A 21,984-nucleotide genomic window follows, 5' to 3' on the forward strand; every position below is an offset into this window, starting at 1 on the left:
ACCGATATATATATATATATATATATAAGAGTATATATATATATATATATACTCTTGTATAATTCCGAATGCAGACGTGAAATTTAATAGCCGCCCCGGACCGTACATTGTCGCTCGCGCGCAATTTTGATCAGTGAGGTATTCCCTGTCGTTATCGGAATTTCCGTCTCGTTTACCAAGTTTGCGAATACGCGTCGTTACGACGCACAGACGCACAAACAAACGCGAGGACTCAAATCGTTATCTGAAATTCGTTCGGCGACAAACCAGGCATTTCTCTCTCTCTCTCTTTGGACGATAGTCTCGGGGCAAAAAGGTTGCAATCAAGTTGGTCGATTCGGTAGAGTTTATGAAATTACTATCGCGTTGAAATTTATTGTAATATCGTCCTTTAATGAAAGCAAAATACATCCGCGCGCGCGCGCGCGCGCTCGCGTCATTTATCTTCGCGGAGGTGCGTAGCCGGCTCGGGACAACGTCATAGTACGCGAGATGTATTTCGATGCAATCACTGGAATCGAAAATTGCAGTGCATGCAAGTATTCCAATCTCGCGTTACCGCTCGCACAGCTGCCTCGCCGTGGTAGTTGCAGCGATCGCGAGGCAATTGAACCGAGACGAAACGCTGCGCGGCGGCGGCTAACCGCAGCGATTATTTTCGATGCGGAGGGTGCTGGGCGCGCCGGCCAGAGAGAAAGAGAGAGAGAGAGAGAGAGAGAGAGAGAGAGAGAGACAGAGGGAGAGAAGAACCTTTTACGGAAAAGTCGAAATCACGGTCAGACGCGACTTACTGCAGCGGCCGCCGTGAAATCGGATTGGCCTCAACCGCCGTTCGGTCGGCGGGCTTCGCGTTTTCGTTGCGCCGTTTTTTACTTTGCCCTCTATCACGTATTCCCTTCCCTTTGTGATTCCTTCTCGTCTCGGCCTCTTTCTCTCTCTCTTTCTCTCTCTCTCTTTCTCTCTCTCTCTCTCTCTCCCTCTGTCTCTTGCTTTTTTCTCTCTCGTCGTCGTGCGCAACTACGTGAGAATTTTTACCTCGAAAAAGGAAACACACCGAAAGAATTGCGTTCCAACCGAGAGACTCGAAGAGACACGTAAGACGAGATCGCGCAGATAGCTCGGCGATTACGAAGATCACGACGACAAGATCGACTTGTTTCAGTCGCTAAACACCACAAGCGCGCGCCAGTAATCTTTAAATCTTGGGATACGTTGAAATTGTACTGAGAACAAAAATGGTCAACTAATGCAAATAAAATTATCGACATTTTGGTTTTCGGCGTTAACCGTATGTATGTTTTCGTTACTTTAACAGAAAAAGTAACAAAACTCAAAGAAGATTGTTACCGTTGACACATATAATGGCGCTTATATCACAAAAGTTGTTTCCATTCTCTGCAATATCATCATATCTATAATTTCATTAGACGATTATAGTCAGCATCACTTTTTTTCTCAGTGTAGTTATGAATCATCAAGATATCGTACTTTGCGACGACAGTCATCATTTCAATTTATCATTTCAAAAAACAATTACCGAAATCATCGAAATGGATAATTCTCATCGCTAGAAAAGGATGAGATAAGAATGACGAATTTACATGCTTCTTCTAGCTGATATAATTCTTTTCATACAATATTTCTTGAGATATAAGAAACGTGAGCATGTGAGAATGTGAGCATCGAGGTATCCCTCCTCCCTTTTGTCACTTTTACACATCAGTTGAAGTCCCTTAAACCCATCAGAACACGAATACCCGAAGGACAGCTTATGAACAAGAGGCTATATCCTACTACACATCTCCAGGATATATCTAAAAACGCGCTTCAGATGCTCGTGCTGTTTAGGAAAGATATCGTTTTGCTCCTATGTGCCGTTCTACTTAAACGCGCACACACACACACACACATGCATCGAGTGCGTGGCTACCATGTTTACCAATTTTTGTCGATAGATCCTTCGCGCACGATTCGCAACAGTGCGCAGAAATTCGGCGTGCACGCTAATCGCTCGCGCGCGCATTCTCCCCGTCGCGCGAAGCGTTTCCTCGCGCTGCTGCGAGCCGCGACGGCGGGTTAAAACGAGCGGCAAAAATCCCCACGCGGGGCGGCTTCTGGCGGTGGGGGATTTTTTTCATCAACGAGACGGGCGTAAATGATAGCGGCGCGCGCGATAGGAACGCGCCGTAGGTATTTAATGCCAACTCGCCGCCGCCGTCGTCGCCGTCGCCGTCGCCGCTGTCCGCATTCTCAGGTGACAAGCCTTTATACAGCTCTCACCGCTCGCCGACTTCGCGACGAGAGACACGCGGCTCGTTTCCGCGCCACCGAATGGAAAACTATAGCGTAGCCGTGGTGTAGTAGCCGCTATACGTATATGTACACGAGAGCGGCACCGCGCTTATAGCGTGTATACGCGTTCAGCAAATAAGGCATTTGTTAAACGCTCTGCGAGGCGAACCCCTCGGCAGAGCGGCAGAGCGGCCGGTGAGACGGGTTTGGCGTGAACGTGCGGGGTCCCTTTTGCCATAATCGGCGCACACAATACCTGCTGTCCCCGACCAAGCTACCAGAGTCGGAAACAGCCGGTACGCGTTCTTGCGACTTGCGCGTATCGCCATACGCGGCGAGCGATTTATCGAATCGTTCTCGCGTCTCTCCTTTCTTGTGTCGCGACCACACTACTCCATGCGAATCGTCGACCGTGTGACGAGCATCCGTAGCGACCCAGTAAGCAAAAAGAGCTCATTATTACAACGTTATTATAACGATATTCAGTAACATGTAACGTTTTCAAAGATTAGGTGTAGAAATGAATACTCCAATTGTTTCAGCTACATTCGAGGTTTATTTTAAAAGAAAGTAAATTAAATTGTTCGATCAAAGTATTCGCCGTTGCTTTCTATAACTTTCAGCCGTCTTTCAGGCAGCTGATGAATTCCATCTCGGAAAAATGTTACGTCTTTGGACACGATAAAGTCGTCAAGCCATTTTCGAATCTCATCCACTGATTGGAAGTGCATGATCGGACAAGACGTGTTGCATCGGCCGGAACAAGTGATAATCGGATGGAGCAATGCCTGGTGAATACGCCGCAAGTGCTGCAAGACGTCCCAGCCAAGACTCATTACTGTGTCTTTTGTATTGGAAGCAATGTGTGGCCTGGCGTTGTCATGCAACAATTTCACTGGACGTTCTCCTTTGCCAGTATACGGGCGTTTTCGTTCCAATTCTTGACTCAAGCAGATTAATTGACGTTGGTAGCAGTCCGCAGTAACTGTTTCACCCGGTTCCAACAACTGATAATAAAGCACGCCCTTGATATCCCACTGAATGCAGAGAAGAACCTTCTTTCCGAAGCGATTGGGTTTTGATTTTGATGATTGGGACCGATTTTGATGATTCGCCGGGATTTACCCGTGACTTTCTGCGTTTCGGATTGTCATGGAGTATCCATTTCTCATCGGCCGCAACGATTTTCCAGAAAGAAAGACTTTCGACGCTGCTTATTGAGAAGAGAAAGACACGCTGCCACTCGTTGATTTTTGTTGGTTTCAGTGAGTTCATGCGGTTAGGCGCCCATTTTCCTTCTTTCTGGATCTTTCCCATCTCATGTAGGCGTTTGGAAATAGTTTGCTGTGTTAGTCCCAACTGTTCTGCAAGCTCCTTTTGTGTTTGTGCCGAATTTTCAGCGAGCAGTTGTGCCAAATCATCATTATCGCACTTCGGAGGGCCTCCAGGACGTTGTTTGTCGATTAGACTGAAATTACCGCTTTTAAACCGCTTAAATCAAAATGCGCACACATCGTACGATATAACACCTTCGCCGAGAAAGGAACACATATCGATTCGCACGCTTTCGCAGCATTTTTTCCTTGTTGGAATTCGTAAAGAATGCAGTGTCGGATGTGCACCTTATCTGTTGCCATTTTCGACTGTACTGAACTGAATACTTTTGAAGGTTATGTTGGGCCTTTCGCCAAACTATATGTTCTTTTTAATAGCTATATATCAACATTGCATAATCACAAAAAAGCGGGAAAATCTATTCAATTTAAAATTGATTTCATAACTGCTTAAAATAATTTGGATTATTCATTTGTACATCTAATATGTCGTATCTAACGTTGTATGCAATATCATAATGAACAAACTTTGACCCCGATTTGGAGGTTTCGGTAATGTTCGGTAATGTTGAATTCACGAATGTAAAGTTGTTGTAAATAACGTTGTGCTAATAATTTTGTTAACATTCTGGTAATTTCTCAGTATAAACATTAAAAATTAATTATTGCTCTTTTTCTAGTACAAACGATTCTCAAAGTTGTTACGCTGGTTTTACTTGAAACTTAGTTTACTTTATTGATACCATGTCACATCACATTTGAAAAACTCACACTTGGTACTGATGGGACCGAACTCCGACCGATCCGAAAGGGATTACAAAATCTATCACTTTAACACTACACCAATTCTTCACTTTATATAAACGTGTTTACTCTGGGTATAATTTGGAAGTTTCAGTAATGTTGAAATGAGAATGTTATAATGTTGCAAATCTAATATCAAATTATAAATATTTTTTAACTGTTGCATTAACATCAGATAAATGTTAAAATAATATTTAAAAAATATTTGCTATAATGTTTTAACAATATATAGAAAAATCATGTTGCAAAATAATAGTTTTTAAATTTAAATATATATTATTCAGGAAACGTTCAAAAATTTATGTAAAATCAACATTCTAACATTTCTAAACATTAATTTCATGTTCCTTGCTTAATGGGAAGCCTCTTGTCCTGGACGCACGTTTGGCATTGTATGTGGCAGTTTAATTCCAAGTCCCTTTCGATTTCAGGATCGAGTCAGAAATTTGTATTTCGCGCCTTTTCAGAACACGACCCTCGATCTTAAAAGGATTTGGAGATTTTTAATTTTCAAAATTCCTTTTGTCGAAATTCTTGTTTTCGTGATATTCGGACGGTGTCTTGTGATAATTTGACAGATCCCAGACAGCATAAAACCTCCAAAGGACGTCCTGGGGTGTCCTGGAGATGTCCTTTGGAGTGCTGACTGGGATTGGATTATTTAATGTACGAGCAATCGACATGCACGTGAAATTTGAAATTGAATATGATTATATATTTATTTGATAATCGAAAGTTGATTCCTAAGTTAAGATTTATGGATAGCTCTCGGTTTCACCTCCGTTGAACGCGGAGATTACTCATCCCGCGCGGTATGACAAGGCGCAATTCCGACGCGGGAAGTGTAGTGAAGTTGCGAAATTCGTCTTCGTCAAAATCATGACGTCGACGCGTATCGATGCGAACATGCGGAGAGTGGTATCGCATTGCGCTTGTCTGCTGATGCGGCCACGTATACGCACACGTGTGGAATGTGGCTGTCCCGTGTACGCGCATGCGGTATAATGGTTTTTACGCATTTGCGTTTGCAAGCTGCTCACTCTCCCACGAGTTTCTAATGTGTGTCCCAGTGACAAATGACTCATCGATCGACGTCGAAACGATGTCGAGTTGATGTCGATTTTTCAACAACGATTCCATGTCATTTCGATATCGATCGACGAGTTATTTCTACACTTGGATATAATTATGGATCAAATTGTCGCCTTGTAAGGTGTACATGAAAAATCACGGTTGCGCAAACATAAAATTTCTTCTTCAATTCGCACATCCGTAAAGTAAAAATGGCGCTTGATCTTTGACCGTGAGTCGAAACGAATCAGTGTGCGACGCTCGCTAAGCAATTGAAAGAATACTTATAGTTAAAATACATTTGTTACATTTTTGATAAAAATCACGTCCCACGTGTGAAAACTGAATGGATAAAGTTGAAAATTGACCAATCGCCATTTCTTATCAATAAAAAAAAAATAACATTCTGGATGTAATATATATATAAAAAATAGACTCTTTGCTATCTTTATTTTTACAAAAATTATAGCCTGTTAAATTTTAATCATGTTTCGATATAAGAAAAAAGTATGATTGACCACTCATTGAGTCATACCACTGCTTGAGTCGTAATACAGTCTGTTCCACAAGAGCGCACGGGCTGTTTCTCCTAAAAAAAAAAAAAAAACACAAAATTGTTAAAAATTTGATTTGGATCTATCAATAAATTCAATAAACTGAAATGCGTTTACTTAGTAAGTTGTCCAATCTCCTTTGTTATCGAGTATAGCCTGGCAGCGTCGGGGCATGCTTTCCACGAGATTTTCAGCCATTGTCTCAGGGAGAGATCTCCAGATTTCCCGTATATGACGAACAAGCTGCTTTAAATAAAAAATCTTCTTTTCTCTGAGTTTGACCTTCGTGACTACCCACATCGTTTTCAATGGGATTGGGCATCAGGCGACTGGGAAAGCCAATCCATTGTAGTGATGCCATTTCCACGTTTCCATTCCGTACACGCACGACTTCGGTATTTTGGGGAGTTGTCCTCTTGAAGCACCCATGAACTATTATCTGAGCCAAACCATCTTTGAGCAGACTTCAATAAACACTTATGATAAATCATATTCATCATTTACTGTACATTCAGATTGTCTGTGAAGAGATACAAAGTATCAAATCCCTGTTTACAGAAACATCCCCACACGTGTACTTTTACTGGGTGTTTTATTGTACGTTGAACAACGAGATGGCGTGACGAGTCGATCACGCATACTTTCTGGGAATCCAGGCCCAAAAGGATAATTCATCGGTGAAGATTACATTGGCAAAATCACGGTTAATATTAGCCTTTGCCCACTCCGACCGTTTTTCGACGTGTCGATTTATCGCTCAAGAATGGTTTTAACTTTGTAGACCCTCCAGCCGTATTCGGAATCAAGCAATCGTTGTCTAATAGTACGAAGGCTCACTTCTACATCCTTTTTCGATAAAAGATTCTTCGCTCGCCGTAACGAACACCCAGGATTCTTCTCAAATGTCCTGATGATAGCTTTGTCGTCCTTTTTCGTCATTGAGCGCTAGGTGCCGCGTTTCGGCAGGTCGTCGAAACTTTTTGTTTCGTTATAACACGTTTCATCCACTTCCTAACGAACTCCTTTGACTTTTTCATGTAGTGGCCGGCAACTGCATACGATATTTTCGGTTCATTCGGATGTGTGCAAAGAAACACTGCTTCAAAACGACTTGCATACGCAGCACTCATTGTGTTTATCCTGTTGTTGTGTTACAGACAAAACAAGACACATTACCTAAATCACCTCAAAGCATTCTTCCAAATTGTTCAGAGAATCGGATAAACCGAACTTAACATCTGTGCGCCATCTATTAATAAAATGCGGAGCCGTACGCTCTTGTGGAACAGACTGTATGTGAGAAACAGAAGAACCGGCTGACTCACTATCGTGAGTTTGAGTTCTATTCATAGGGCCAGAGCACAGACTTCTGCATAACGTATAATACACAACGCATAAGAGAATCAACCAATCAGAGTTCTTCATTTCTGTCCTGAGGAGGGAAATGAAGAACTCTGATTGGTTGATTCTCTTATGCGTTGTGTATTATGCGTTATGCAGAAGTCTGTGCTCTGGCCCATAGACATAGGAATATAGGGATAGAGCATAGAGTTGCATGGGGATAACCATTGCGGGACGGTGCGACGAGGTAAACTATGCCTAAATCTAATTGGTGGTTGCGCCGTGTGTAAGTATTTGATACATACATACGAGGGTGGTCCGATAAGTACTTAGCCTACAAAAGAAAAACGAAAATTTTGGAAAAGTGGCGATTTATTTCTCAACATAGTCTCCTTTTAGCTCGATACATTTGACCCAGCGATGCTCCAACTTCTTTAACCCGTCTGAAAAATACGTTTTCTCGAGGTCTGCAAAGTAGGCCTCCGTGGCGGCGATGACCTCCTTATTCGACTCAAATTTCTGCCCGGCGAGTGACTTTTTCAAGTTTGGAAACAAAAAGAAGTCGCACGGGGCCAAATCTGGAGAATCTGGTGGATGGGGCAGCAGTTCGTAGCCCAAATCGACCAATTTGACCGTGGCGAGGGCGGAGGTGTGAGCCGGTACGTTGTCATGGTGGAAGAGCACTTTTTTCTTCGCCAAATGGGGTCGTTTTTTCTGCAATTCGGCGTCGAATCGGCCCAATAATTCGGCATAGTACAGCCCTGTGACCGTTTTGCCCTTCTCCAGGTAGTCGATGTAGATCACACCTTGTGAATCCCAGAAAACGGTGGCCATCACCTTTCCGGCCGATAGGACAGTCTTCGCCTTCTTCGGAGCACGTTCGTCGGGTGAAGTCCACTGTTTCGACTGTTCCTTGGTCTCTGGTGTGTACCAGTGGATCCATGTTTCGTCGACGGTCACGAAACGACGCAGAAACTCCTTCGGATTGCGCTTAAACAGCGTCAAGCACTGCTCTGAAGTGGTCTCGCGGTTGCGCTTGTTGTCCGGAGTGAGCGAACGCGGCACCCATCGCGCCGACAGCTTTCTCATGCCCAAAATTTCATGCAGGATATGACCCACGCGGTCTTTTGAGATGCCTACTGTCTCAGCTATCTCGCGCACCTTCAATCGGCGGTCTGCCAATACGAGATCGTGGATTTTTGTTATATTATGCTCCGTGATAGCCGTTTTCGGGGCACCTGGACGTGGCTCATCAAAAACCGACGTGCGACCACGTTGAAACTCGTTAAACCAATTTTTGACGGTCGCCATCGAAGGAGAAGAGTCACCGTACACAGTATCCAAGCGCTCTTTGACTTCGCTGCGCGATTTCCCTTCCAAAAACAAGAATCGAATCACCGACCGATATTGCTCTTTTTCCATTTTTCTAAAATCTGCGGACACGCTCGCTTCCACACGCGGTCAAAACAAAACTACGAGTCCGCTTCGGCTGAAATTTCGACAGTAGCCGTTACGAGAATGTACTACACGATAGTAAATTTCTCTTGCGATAGTGACGCCATCGGGCGGTGAGGCTAAGTACTTATCGGACCGCCCTCGTATATTGGGTCTGGAAAAAAGTTCATGGCGTTTTTCCCGATAGATAGCGTCAATTGCAAATAACTCAGGAAACACAGATCGCAGCGACACCACTAAAGGCTCGTTGGAAAGGTGACACTTCGAGCGTTACTTTGGCTGCATTCCGATATTCACTGCGATTGCACTAAAATTCTATAGTATACGTCACACAAACTATGTATTTTTAGTACTGGCAGTAAATTTCGGAACGCAGCCTGTGAGTGTATAAACATCGAAATTGGTGCAGTGGTTGGAAAGTTGTTTGCGTTTGAAAATGGAGAAAAGTAATGAAAAATTGCGCTATATTTTGCAATATTATTACGACAAAGGGAAGAACGCTGCGCAGGCTTGTGAAAAAATTTGTGCTGTGTACGGTGAAGGTACTCTATCAACATCTGCTGCGCGGAAATGGTTCGCTCGCTTTTGTTCTGGTAATTTTGATGTGAAAGATGAGTCACGCTCTGGTCGTCCAATCACTGAAAAAGCTGATGAAATTCTTGATAAAGTCCAGCAAAATAAGCATATCAGCAGTGTCGATATTGGTAGGGAGCTAGGCATTGACCACAAAACTGTTTTGAACCATTTACACAAAGCTGGCTACAAAAAGAAGCTCGATGTATGGGTTTCTCATGAGCGCGTTGAGCGCGAAAAACATGATAGACCGAATTAACATCTGCGATGCGCTGCTGAAACGCAATGAAATCGAGCCATTTCTGAAACGTGTCATAACCGGTGATGAAAAATGGATCACGTACGACAATCGGAAGCGTCAAAGATCATGCACAAGGGTTGGTGAGCCGTCACAAGCGTTCGCGAAGACAGGATTGACGCCGAAAAAGGTGATGCTGTGTGTGTGGTGGGACTGGAAGGGAATCGTCCACCATGAGCTACTTCCAGTTGGTCAGACGATTGATTCTCAACTCTACTGTGGACAACTAGAGAGATTACGCCAGGCAATTGAAAGAAAACGGCCCGAATTGAATAATAGAAAAGATGTTGTCTTCCATCATGACTACGCCCGACCACACACTTCTTTGATGACTCGTCAAAAATTGCGAGAGCTTGGTTGGGAAGTTTTGATGCATCCACCATATAGTCCAGACATAGCACCCTCTGACTGTCACTTGTTCCGGTCTCTGCAGAACTCTCTCAATGGAATTAAGCTGGTTTTTCAAAAGAAGCCTGTGAAAACCACTTGATTCAGTTTTTCAACCAGAAACCACAGAACTTCTTCACCGATGGCATCATGGCTCTACCCGAAAAATGGCGAAACATTGTTGATAATAATGGAGCATATTTGGTTTAAATAAATTCATTTTCACACTATAAGAAAACCAGTTGAATTTTACTGAAAAAACGCCACAAACTTTTTCCCAGACCCAATATGTGTATGAAGTTGTGTGTGAGTGAAATTATGAAAAAAAAGACGCATGCATAACCTCTGCAAAATAATACTGTCAGTGTAAATGGTTCTTATCATTTTGTTACATTTACTATTTGCCAGTGACAGCCAAGTCGTTACATCACACGCTCTGAATATGCGCACTATTGTAGCCAATGAAACTTAAGCTAGCGGCACACGGTGCTTGTTTTCGTGCTGGATTGCTTGCTGGATGAAAATACTGCGTTCTAATTGGTGCATTTCCATTCATCTTCGGAAATGTACCAATCGGAACGCAGTATTTTCATCCAGCAAGCAATCCAGCACGAAAACAAGCACCATGTGCCGCTAGCTTTAGGCACAGTCGCCCCCCGTATTTCAGTACAACTTCTCTCGCCTATCTTACGGGCTTATGCTCTGTCCTTATATTCCTATGGGCAAGAGCACAGGCTTTTGCATAACACATAACACATAACGCATAAGAGAATAAACCAATTAGTTTTCTTCATTTCCCTCCTCAGGACAGGAATGAAGAATTCTGATTGGTTGATTCTCTTATGCGTTGTGTATTATGCGTTATGCAGAAGTCTGTGCTCTGGCCTTATGATCTAGTTTACATCGTGCACTTAATACGCGTATTAAGTACTATATTCGTACCAAATTCGTACTAAATATTTAGTACGCATGATGCAAACGCTGTCGAATCAACTTGATGTGAGCGTATCAAGTAGGAGTATCGTACTAAATTGATACGCGTATCAATTGATACAAATGACGATGATATAAACGCATAAAATGCAATTTGAAGGTAATTTAGCATTGAGCATAATCTCAATTAAAACCGGTATTGTTATTAATCTTTGATTAAACGATATTGCATTAAAATGTCTTGTAGAAAATGACTAAATTGGAAAGAAGAAGAAACGCGAATATTTTTAGAATTATGCACGGAGAAGCAGATTTTTGCATTAGTGGATGGGAAAAAACACAAACATGTTAATATTTTTCATTCATTAGTGGAAGATTATTATTTATATTATATATAAATAATATATTATAATATATATTATTTATATTATATTTTTATTTTTTATTATTATTATTCGTATTATTTGTATTCTTTAGTACATTCGATGTAAACGCACCCGTACTAAAACATTGGTGCGCACCAAACTTGATACGCGTACCAACGTTTTGACGATGTAAACTAGGCCTATGTCTATGGTTCTACTTAGTTTTCGTTTTGATCTGTCGGTAAGTATAGTGGCGGCTTATAGCGGAGACTTTGAAACTAAAAGTCTACATGTGGGCAAAAATAACGGGTATAACAATCCTTTAGATCTTTCAAGTGCCCACAATACAGGCCTAATAATTTCTACTTTTCTCGCAATAATGGACCAAAAAGTATAGAATCATTGAGACAAGACCAAACAAGGGATATGAGGAATTATTATACTCTTATATCTTTACTTTTAAAATTTCCACGGATCGCTACATGAGAGATTGAAGTCGTGACAAAATTCGATACTGAGATTTCACGCTTTTTATATTTTCAAAGCAAAATAACTCAACAGTAAGATATTTCTTATTTTATTTATTTTTCTTAATTAATAAAAAGCATAAAAATTATTTCTCCACCTTCTTCGTTTTTGCTGACGCCTGCTGTGCCTTCATTACCTTAACAACAATCTTTTGTTCCTCTATTAAGAATGCTCGTACAATCCTAAAAGATTGACATGTTAGTGTTTTACAAATATAATCAACTGGTTGGTTTCTTGGTTGATTTCTTATTTGAAAAATGAAATTCAGAGGAGAATCAGAGATATATTTAGTAATTTTAGATATACTGCATCTAATTATGAATCATCTAAAGTTTGTGTTTTAGAGTTATATTCTTAATTGCAACACGTACCTTTCCTTCACACATTTGTGACACAGCACACCACCGTACACACGTTTAACTGTCTTCTTCCGTCTGCACATACGTGAGCGTTCCATTGGCCTCGCAGGTTGAATACCTCTGAGTTTATCTTTGCACTGTCCACATCTTGGGATCTTTTTGGGCTTCTTCAGGTACTGGTAAACCAATTTACCTCCTGGTGTACGTACACTGTAAATATTTTCATTAAACTTTCAGAACATATTAATTTTGGAAAAAGAATTTCAAACAAATATCACAAACTGTCAAAGAAAAAATTTATAAAGAGATTTTACAGAATAGTTGTTTGATATTGTTCGAAATTTGTAGGCTTATTCGCAGTAGACAGTTCAGTACATATATATACCAATTTATTGTTTAAAAATAATCTTCCATATTCACAATAACTGCGGTCATTGTTCCACGTGAGTATTGCATGGTTGAAGGAAGCGTTCAAAACATAACCTCAAATTCCCGAACGCAACAATTAAAACACAGGTGAGTGGAATCAAATCTCTTGTGGAACGAGATCAACAATGTTGTCGCTTGAAATTAACGTTCAATATCCTACAAAAGCCTACAAATCGATTACTTACACGCGTCTCCTGTTGCTCTTGGTGTTGTACGACAAACGTCGTCGATAGGTTAAGCGCTGTACCATCTTGGCTCTGTGACATAAAGTTACTTGTTAAGGCAGAAAATCTTTCCTTCTATAATAAGCCGCGACACGCAATCAATTATCGCGGATGCGTACAATGATTGCGCGTCGTTAATGAATTTTGCGATTGACAAGTAAAACGTGGATAATAGAAAACCGTACAACATTTGCACGAACCTTTCTTAGATCCAGATGAAAAAGGAAGCGGATACATGCAGAGACGCCACAATGGAGGTGTAGTTCCGCATAAAACGTAGTAGAGGGGATAACACATCATGGCGCCGTCAGCCATAGTGTCGTCATCTGTCGACGAACATTGCAGTTCGTTGTTAAGAACAAACATTTATCGATGGTCGTTGCGTTGCGGCAAAAAACAGCAATATTAACAGCAAAAGTTATCTAGTAATTTTAATAATGCTATTTGATACCTGTAATTGTAATAATTCCAATATTTAATTTTACACAGGCGAGTTTTACCGACGTAGCTAATTTTGTCGTAGCAATTGCGCGCATGCGTGAATCATTTGAAAGTGTCCGTTCAAGATGGCTCTGCTCGCCGTTACTTCAAATTTGTCAACCGAAACGAACGTACGCGCGTTTCTCGAAAGTCTCGTTTTCCCGCTACGAAGTTGTATTTTCGTTGTTCGGGTTGCTTTCAGTTTTCGTGACGAATTAAGTGTAATTCAAGTTTCATCTCTACAATCTCAGAGGAAGATCGGAAAAGTCTGCGGAGCCGCGTTTCTTCGGGTAACGGAAAAGTATCATTAACCTTTTTACGACTTATCGAAAACAATGGCGGACAAATTGTACCGTATATTTCGAAACCGCTCGTTTGTCATATATTTTATTCCATGCGTCATAATTTGTTTCAACGTTTGCAGCAACGAAAAGAATCAATGTAGAATACTCATTCTTCATTCGACGTTGGAAAGATATTTATATTTCAAAATGCAACATTGCGACGTCTCGGCGACGTTGTTTTAACTTTCTGTACTGTGTACATGTTGTTAACAATAATTTCAATATCACTGAAACATAAAATGGGTACAGCGCGAGGAAAGGAGAGCGGAGGACAAATTAAGCGTTAGCGTTCAACTTTCTTTTTTTTTACATCGTATAAGGTATATTATTTATTATATCTTATGTACATTCAACATCGTCTTGACAACATCATAGGAAAAATGTTTTAGACATGTTCCAAAATTTGTCGGCAGTAACTCTTTGCTTGCTTTTTTTTCATTTGCGTTTTTCTTTATACAATGAATCGAAGACACACGGAGGCGATTTCGCTTAACCAATCTTTATGAAAACTCAGCTCGGCGAGTGTATATAAATTATCGAGTGTACATGTGTGTGTGTGTATGTGTGTGTATATGCGAGAGTATGTCTATATGTAATGATAATGCAAGTGTGTACCTGTGTGTAGGTGTATGTGTGTGTTTGTTTGTGTATGTATGTGCGCGGGTGCTTTGTGAATTATGTATGTATAATATATGGGACGGTACCTGTAATGCTTTACTTCTTTTTTTCGGTGATTTCGTTATTTTCGTTTTTTCTCGAAGCAGGTACTTTGACAGAGTTCGCTGTAGAAAGAGTTTGTAAAAAGTAAGAGTCAAACAATGCGCTCGTTTAATTAAACGCCTTAACTAAATAATATAATATTAATAGCTGCTGCATACAGATCCCGACGATCGCACATCTCTTGTTTTTCTTTTCTCATTTTTTTCTTCTATATCACTGTAGCTGTCAACTTTTCGTTCGCTTTACTTTACACACGACAGAGTTTCCAAACGAGAAAACCCTGAAAAGTAGGGAAAGAATGAACGTCGCTCTGCCCCATATCTCGTCGCTAAGTAGTAAATAGATAACTTATAGTAGTTAGAACGTTTGCAATTTAGTCAGATCTCTCTAAACAATAAATAAGTTCCTCTTCTTTTAATAAATAGTAATATAATGTTGCGTTAAAATTGATTAAAGGATTAAGTAAAAAAACGCGAGAGGCGGTTCAACCAATTTGTCCTTCAGCCACTTGTCGTTCTCACTTCCTATTTCTCTTTTTCTCTTCCTCCCTCCCTCTCTCCTCTCTTTGTCGCAGAATCAAAATAAAAAGAAAGAGAAAATAAGGATAAGATAAGTGAAACGGATTATCGCAACAAGGACGCAACAATGCGAATTTTGATTTCTCAGGCTTTTTTCCTGCCGCGCGTGTTTCATCCGACCTCCGTTCGTACACTCTTAAAAATGAAGCATTACGCGCACACTCGGCACTCGGTGGGAGCTTCCTCATCATTCGTCAGGTTAAGTCGTTAAAAATTGTTAAAAATAATTGTTAAGAATTATAAAAAAAAAAAATATTCGCTGGGTTAATGAATATTAAAAATTCAGTCGCACTCTAGTCTCTCCTCAATCAGAAGCACAACGTTGATTCGACGTCGATGAGGATTGAATCAATGTTGATTCAACGACCGTCAATTTCAAACCGTCGAATAAACGTTGCGGTTCTGCGTAGCTGGGTCTAGGTGACGTATCTCTCACGAAACGCGTTTCCGTCGTGCCTCCACGGCGCGCCGAGTGTACGTCGACATTAACGGAAATACATTGTGACGTGAAGTACGATCTCGAAAGCTCTCTGAAAGTGTAACGCGTACTCTCGTCTCTCTTTACTCGGATGTCTTCCTCGTTTCGTTTTGCTCCTGTGAAATCGAGCCCGAACTGGACATACACGGGTACGGGGGAGAGTCGGTGGAACGAAAGACAGGATCGGAGAAGTCGTACGCGAGATACTTTCACTCTGAAATTAACATACGTCCCCTAGAGCACGGTAGAGTTCGTTCGCGTGTATTCTCCTCCGCTTGTGTATTACTCGCGCCTACGTGGCCGTACGTGAGTGTGTGTGATATTGATAGAGCTCTATGAAAATCTAGATATCGATTTGTCGAAATCAACAACATCCTCGAAACTTCAGGTCGCACTCGCAGGTTCGTCGCTAAAACACAGATAATTACAGCTTGAAAGTTTTTAAAGACCACACACACACACACACTCTCTCTCTCTCTCTCTCTCTCTCTCTCTCTCTCTCTTTCTCTCTTTCTCTCCTTCTCTTTCTTTTCATCCCACCCACGGAATCCCGATCGAGCGCGATGAAAATCGACTCGCGCGTGTTGCTCTTCGCGTTCACCTTCGCTTTATCTCGCATTTCACGCCGCTTACTCTCGGTCGGAACTCCGCGCGATCTCATCGTGTCGCCCTTACGTTTTATCTTACTTTTTTTTTTCGTTTAACCTTTAATACGAACATTTAGGAAGATAGCGCTATCGATAATTAATATTTTCTGAAATTTGTTAACATTTTCTATATAAAAATCTGCATTTGCGTGTATTCACTTATTGCTTCGTAATCATCGCCGTTTCCGTAGCCTTCACACATACATACACGCATACATACTCTCTCTCTCTCTCTCTCTTTCTTCCGCTCTTTCACTCTCACTTTTCTACCACATTCTCTCTCTCTCTCTCTCTCTTTGTTTTTTCTAAGGGAGATTTTGCTCTCACTGCGCGGCCCACCGCGCTTTACTCATCTTCCTCTCACGACAAACGCGGAAGGCAGCACGGCGAACCGAAAGACACCAGGGCGTATCTCGGTGTTTTCCGTATACGCTCGGAGAATGATCTCGAGCAATATCTCGTTTACGAGGGGGGAACGAACGAAGCAGCGTTGGATCATTTTCGAGAGATGAGCGACGACGAGGCGACCGACCGCGGCGACTTTGGTGGCCGCGACTCGCGCGTCTCTACGTGATTGGGACGAAGAGAGGGCGCGGGGGAAAATTATAAAGTAATTATTGGCCGGCTACGAAGACTACTACAAAGTTCGCTCCGTTTTATCGTTGTTCGCGTGCATCTCGTCGAGACGACAAAATCACGACCACCAAAGATGCGCGCTCTCCTCCCCGCGCGCTCGTCGTCCACGTCGTTCCGTTTGTCATCCACCGTCGCTTCGACGCCGTAGACTACTACATTACTAACGTTTTCTTTTTCTTCAAACGATTAAATTAAAAAATAAAAAAAATTTCCCCGCGACTCGTCGGACTCACTTGGAAGCCGAAGTCAATCTCACGCGCGATATTCTCGTATATCTATGTGTTCCGCTGTCCCGTTGGTCTCTCTCTCTCTCTCTCTCTCTCTCTCTCTCTCTCTGTCTCTCTCTCTCTCTCTATCTTTCTCTCTTTCCCTTCGAGGACAAGTCGCCGGTAACGTGTGTATTCCCAGATAGAACGCAACGCGTGTCGTCACATGCCGCACGAAGCGCCCGGGAAGCAGTCTTTTACGATCAGCGCGCGTCTACGAGATACGGTGAGATCGTATCTTGTCCCATTTCGCGGTGAGGCAAGCCTCCTTCTTTCTTTTGCTCTCTCTCTCTCTCTCTCTCTCTCTCTCTCTCTCTCTCTCTCTCTCTCTCTCTGTCTTTCTCTCTCTCTCTCTCTCTCTTTCTCCCACTCTTCCCTACTTCTTCCTCGCACTCAAGAAAATGAACAAAAAGAAAAGAAACAATTTCCTATTAGAGATATATGCATAGTGGAATGGACGTTGCTTCGCAAGCAAATTCCTCGACCGGGCTGTGAAAATCAAACTGCCTACCTCGCTCGATCGCGTCGAGTCGCGCGATATTGTCTCGCGGTCCGCGCAAATCACGCGCTCATGACGAACGTCTCCGAATCGACTCAGCACGCTCGCGTTCGCTTACTTTCCTACGTTTCTGCCCCGTTCTCTCTTTCTCTCTCGCCTAGAGCCCTCCTCTCCGTCTTCACTCGGTTTCGCCCGATGGAAACTTCGGAGGGGAGAGCACGATCGCGACGCGCGATCGGAATCGCCTCGTCCCGACTCGACTCGACTCGATCGCGACGAAGCGAACTGCGTGTATTGCGTATACGCGGTTGTCCCTCTCGCGCTCGCATTGCATTCCGGATAAGTGTTGATATGTTGACGCATTGCTTGCTAGTAAGGGACGCGCGTTCGAGAATCGTTTGATCTCTCTGTACATCTATCTCTGTGTCTTTGTCCTCTCGTCCTCTCGACGTCACGTCGCGCTCTTTCGCTCAGCCGGACGCGACCTCCTCGCGACTCCGATTCTCGTCCCTCGGATTTTCCCGCGTCTCCTACCGATGAAGAGTGCCTCCCTTCGCTCTCTCTCTCTCTCTCTTCCTTTTTTCTCCTCCTACTTATCGAAGTGTATCTCGCGCGCGTCTATTTATAATATATCTTTATATATATATATATATTTTTATATATATGTATTATGTATATAATAATCTCGTATTCTCTCGGTGATCGCACGCTCGTGTACATACATCGTATAGCGCGAAGGGCGGCCTGCGGATCTCTCTCTCTTTCTCTCTCTCTCTCTCTCTCTCTCTCTCTCTCTCTGTTTCTCTCTCTTGTCATTCGTCGTCGATGCAGCTTCATACATTCACACATACACGCGTTCGCTTATTTTCTCTCTCAATCTGCCTCTCTCTTTCTCTCTCTCTTTTGCAGTCGCGTCACACCAGTCTCGCGCTACAGTAAACTCTTGCACACTTGCGTTGGCACATGTCCGCCTCTTGTTTCGTCGTTTCGTCGTGCTCGTTAATCGACAGGTACCTATACAATAGACCGCGTATGTACGACATATTCTCGTACGGGAATAACGCAAAGGCAAGAATCGTGGTTTTCTTCTTCATTTCTCTCTCCCTCTCTCTCTCTCTCTCTCTCTCTGTCTTTCTATTCGATCGTTGCTCGTCCATCGTGCCGAGGCGATGGTCAGATATCGTTTTGCTCTGAGACACGCGCTCACACTCTCGCCACTCTCGCTCTTGCGTTCTCGCGGTCCTCGTAGGCGACGTATGTACGTAATAATAGCAATCATTGCGATGAGTCCTCGCTACGTCGATGTGATAAAATGCACCTACGTTGTATAATTGTCGCGCTATCGATGGAATCTCGGGAACTACCGCGACAGTTGCTCGCTCGCTCGCTCGCTCTTTTGTTTCTTCTTTTCTTTTTGGTACGGTCGTTCGCGCGATATACAGCAGAGACGCGGTGTCTTCTCCTCTCTGCCATTTCTCTGATCCGTTCATCGTCGCTCCTTGTCAGACGCGCGAGGGAGACCTATCGTGTCGATTGTTACAAAGAGACGTAGCTTTACGAGTATACGTAGGAAAAGCGAGGGACGTGTTCGAACGACACTTTAGGCCGTGCGCAGTTCGCCCGTTCGATGCTTCCGCGTGTCGCGGTTACACGTGTACGTATGTCGCGAAAGGAGCTGCCGTTCGAGTCGACAAAATGTCACGGGAATCTTCCGATAAGCGCGACCAATGGAGATTGAAGGGACTCGAGACGCTGGGGTCTCGAGATGATGGTTAAAAGTAGAACGACTATACAACGTATACAAAATCCAGCGATTTGCGCGATTATATCAAACTATAAAAAATCGAGAGAGCTCTCGTTGAATGACGGAAAGAAGCTCGACGCGAGTTTCGCGGCAGTAATTACAGCGGGATGGCTCGTCCGTCTCCGTTTGTCAGTCTGATCTATTCGCGGATCGATCACGGAAACGGCCTAGGAAACGAAGGACAGGATCGGCGCTCGTTATTCGCAACGGGCGGAGCTGTTCGGTGTTTATGTGTGTGTGTGTGTGTGTGTGTGTGTGTGTGTATGTGTGTATGTTATATTCATCCTGTCGGGAACGTTTTTTCTCAGACATCCTCCTCCTCCTCCTCCTGCCTAGGCACGAGCTTCGCGAACGATATCGTTCGTTACACGTTGATCACGGGAGATACACCAGCATCGTGAGTGATCCCTCTGACGTGTAGAAATATCGTTTACGCGGAAGCCTCGTCGTACTTTCACGGGTACGGGTTCAGAGTAAGTCGTTGTACGTGATTCGGATGCGAGATGACGAGCGCGTGGTCCTCGTATATACGCCCTCCTGCTACTCCTCGCGAGGGGAGTTGTAATAAGCGCGAAGGATGAATTCTCCTGACTCTCGTGGACTCAATGTGGAATGTTTTGCGGTACGAGTACCTTCGTGTCAAGGCGGTGACAACCTCCTTGGCTCATCGAGGTTCAGTTTCTCGGTTTACCGGATCCACTTGCGCGGAAAAGGATACTCTCTCTCTCTCTCTCTCTCTCTCTCTTTCTCTCGAGCACATCAGGGTCGCTCTGACTAGGTAATCGACGAGTCCTAGATGACACGCGGATCTCGTCGTCGCCTGATGCTCGCTCTCTTCTTCTCTCCTCGGGGAGAGACTACTGAGGCGTCTGGGACGCCTCGAGGGAAGTGGCAAATTCGTGAGATCCATGGGAAAGGGGTGTCGTGATGTTCCGCGCTGATCAGCCGATTGGGTTGTCCGCTCACGTTACGCGTCACGATCCCGTCTGAGGATTCTGCGAGCGTCGCGCGCTTACACGAGGAACCCTTGCGACGTGGCGGACATCTGCGCCCGCAGCGCCGTCACGCTGTTCATGATCTTCTTCTGGTGGCCCACCAGCGTGATGCCGAGGGAGGTGAGCTCTTGAACGGTGACGCGTGCCGCTGCTTCTAACGTCGTCACTCCCGCGCGCTCGAAGCTCTCGGCGTACCGCGACATCTTGATGGAGGCCAGCCACTCGCTGACCGACGTCAATTGCGTCAGATCCACCGCATCCGGCGCCAGAGGATTGGTGCCCCTGTCGAGAATAAGGAATTAGAACGTGTCCCTGTCTCTCTGCGAAGGGGGTAGCGTTCGAAAAGTAGGGGAGACAAAGGGTACGTTTTGGGACTCTTCCGCGAGACTTTGGGATTCTTCAGATCGTCGATCTGAATTCTAGTGCACTCACATACTCGTTCCTCTTGCTATCCACACACATTCACATTCGCATGGTCTAAAAGATATATGATAGTTATGATAGTTGGTGACTATAATAACTATATGATAGTTGCGAGATCAATCTCTCAGGGCACCTCGGCAGTTCGCTATCGTTGTACCGCCGAGGAGGATGAAACAGCGAAGATTGTTGGATCCTCTCTCTCAGCGTTTTTCAGCCGACTCGCCACAGCGCGATCGCTCGTATCTTCGCTGTTTCGCAGGGGCGGGGGGAGGGTGGGGCATCGGGACGTACTCATACAGGACGTACTCATTCACGAGTGTGGGATTTCGTTCATCTATCGACAACGTGTTCCTAGTACGGATGGGGTCAACGTTTAAACGACCACGTTTCACGAGGATCAGTGCACGTGTCGCTGATTGTAAAACGTAATCGGACTTTTTGCCCCGGTTTTATGTACACTGGAGGGGGGGAGTGATATATACACATATGCTCAGATACGATACGTACAACTTGAAGGGGTGACATTTTAAAACATTATATATATATATATGTATATATATATTTAATTTATATATATATATATATATATATAAATGGGATAATTACGGTCTGGTTGTTTGGATGTAAAGAATCAATCAATTGGTCGAAACTGAAAACGAGCGTCTGGAATATCCAACGGAGATTCTCAAGCAATTAGTGCGCTCGTATAATTTATTCGACATATTTTCAGTGGTATAAAATAGAGAGTGTATAAATCAAATCTTATCCTAGACGAGAGAATCGCTACTTAAGTATATACAATTGGAGCAGCGACCTCCTGAGTCATTTCCTACGGGTGTACGCGGCGTGTATCGTGTGACAATCGATCTCGAATTGCGAATCACTTGAGAAATGGAAAAGAAAAAGACCGGGTCTCTCTCTCTGATTGCCGTAAGTACGATCGATTTGTCTTGTGCGTTCTTTTATACAACACTATGTACACGCTAAGATACAGATAAATACAGATGCAAGCGTACAATTTCTCTTTGTCTCGACAATTGAAAAAGTATAACTAACGACGGTATAACAACTAAAGTATAAAGGTAACGGTAAAAATTATACGAGGAGATAAGAGTAACGATATAGTGTAATACAAATAATAATACAAATAATAAAGTAATACAAACA

The 21,984-nt window shown here is 43.4% G+C and overlaps 2 protein-coding genes across 4 annotated transcripts in view; both read right to left on the minus strand.

Annotated features, from left to right (window-relative positions):
* Nucleotides 1-11,914: 11,914 nt before the first annotated feature.
* Nucleotides 11,915-13,239, minus strand: LOC105189579 (60S ribosomal protein L34). Its single transcript, XM_011151795.3, has 4 exons — nucleotides 13,148-13,239; nucleotides 12,909-12,980; nucleotides 12,307-12,504; nucleotides 11,915-12,117 (listed from the first exon to the last, which is right to left on the minus strand). The coding sequence occupies exons 2-4, from the start codon at nucleotides 12,971-12,973 to the stop codon at nucleotides 12,021-12,023; spliced, it is 360 nt and encodes a 119-aa protein (XP_011150097.1). The 5' UTR covers nucleotides 12,974-12,980; nucleotides 13,148-13,239; the 3' UTR covers nucleotides 11,915-12,020.
* Nucleotides 13,240-14,172: 933 nt separating this feature from the next.
* Nucleotides 14,173-21,984, minus strand: part of Eph (Eph receptor tyrosine kinase) — an 82,626-nt gene continuing 74,814 nt past the window's right edge. For all 3 annotated transcript variants that reach the window (XM_011151801.3, XM_011151797.3, XM_025297361.1), the window contains one exon: nucleotides 14,173-20,676. In XM_011151801.3, the coding sequence (XP_011150103.1) occupies nucleotides 20,412-20,676 (265 nt within the window). In that variant the 3' untranslated portion in view covers nucleotides 14,173-20,411. The remainder of the gene's footprint in view (nucleotides 20,677-21,984) is intronic.

Source organism: Harpegnathos saltator, unplaced genomic scaffold (genome assembly GCF_003227715.2).
Source record: "Harpegnathos saltator strain DR-91 unplaced genomic scaffold, Hsal_v8.6 scaffold174, whole genome shotgun sequence".
Classification (NCBI taxonomy): domain Eukaryota; kingdom Metazoa; phylum Arthropoda; class Insecta; order Hymenoptera; family Formicidae; genus Harpegnathos; species Harpegnathos saltator.

Coding starts and splice junctions, on each gene's coding strand:
- LOC105189579 (XM_011151795.3), bottom strand. CDS start 12,973: ATGGTACAGCGCTTAACCTATCGACGACGTTTGTCGTACAACACCAAG. Junction 12,505..12,908: donor AAGAGCAACAGGAGACGCGT/GTAAGTAATCGA, acceptor AAATATTTACAG/TGTACGTACACCAGGAGGTA. Junction 12,118..12,306: donor CACAAATGTGTGAAGGAAAG/GTACGTGTTGCA, acceptor TCAATCTTTTAG/GATTGTACGAGCATTCTTAA.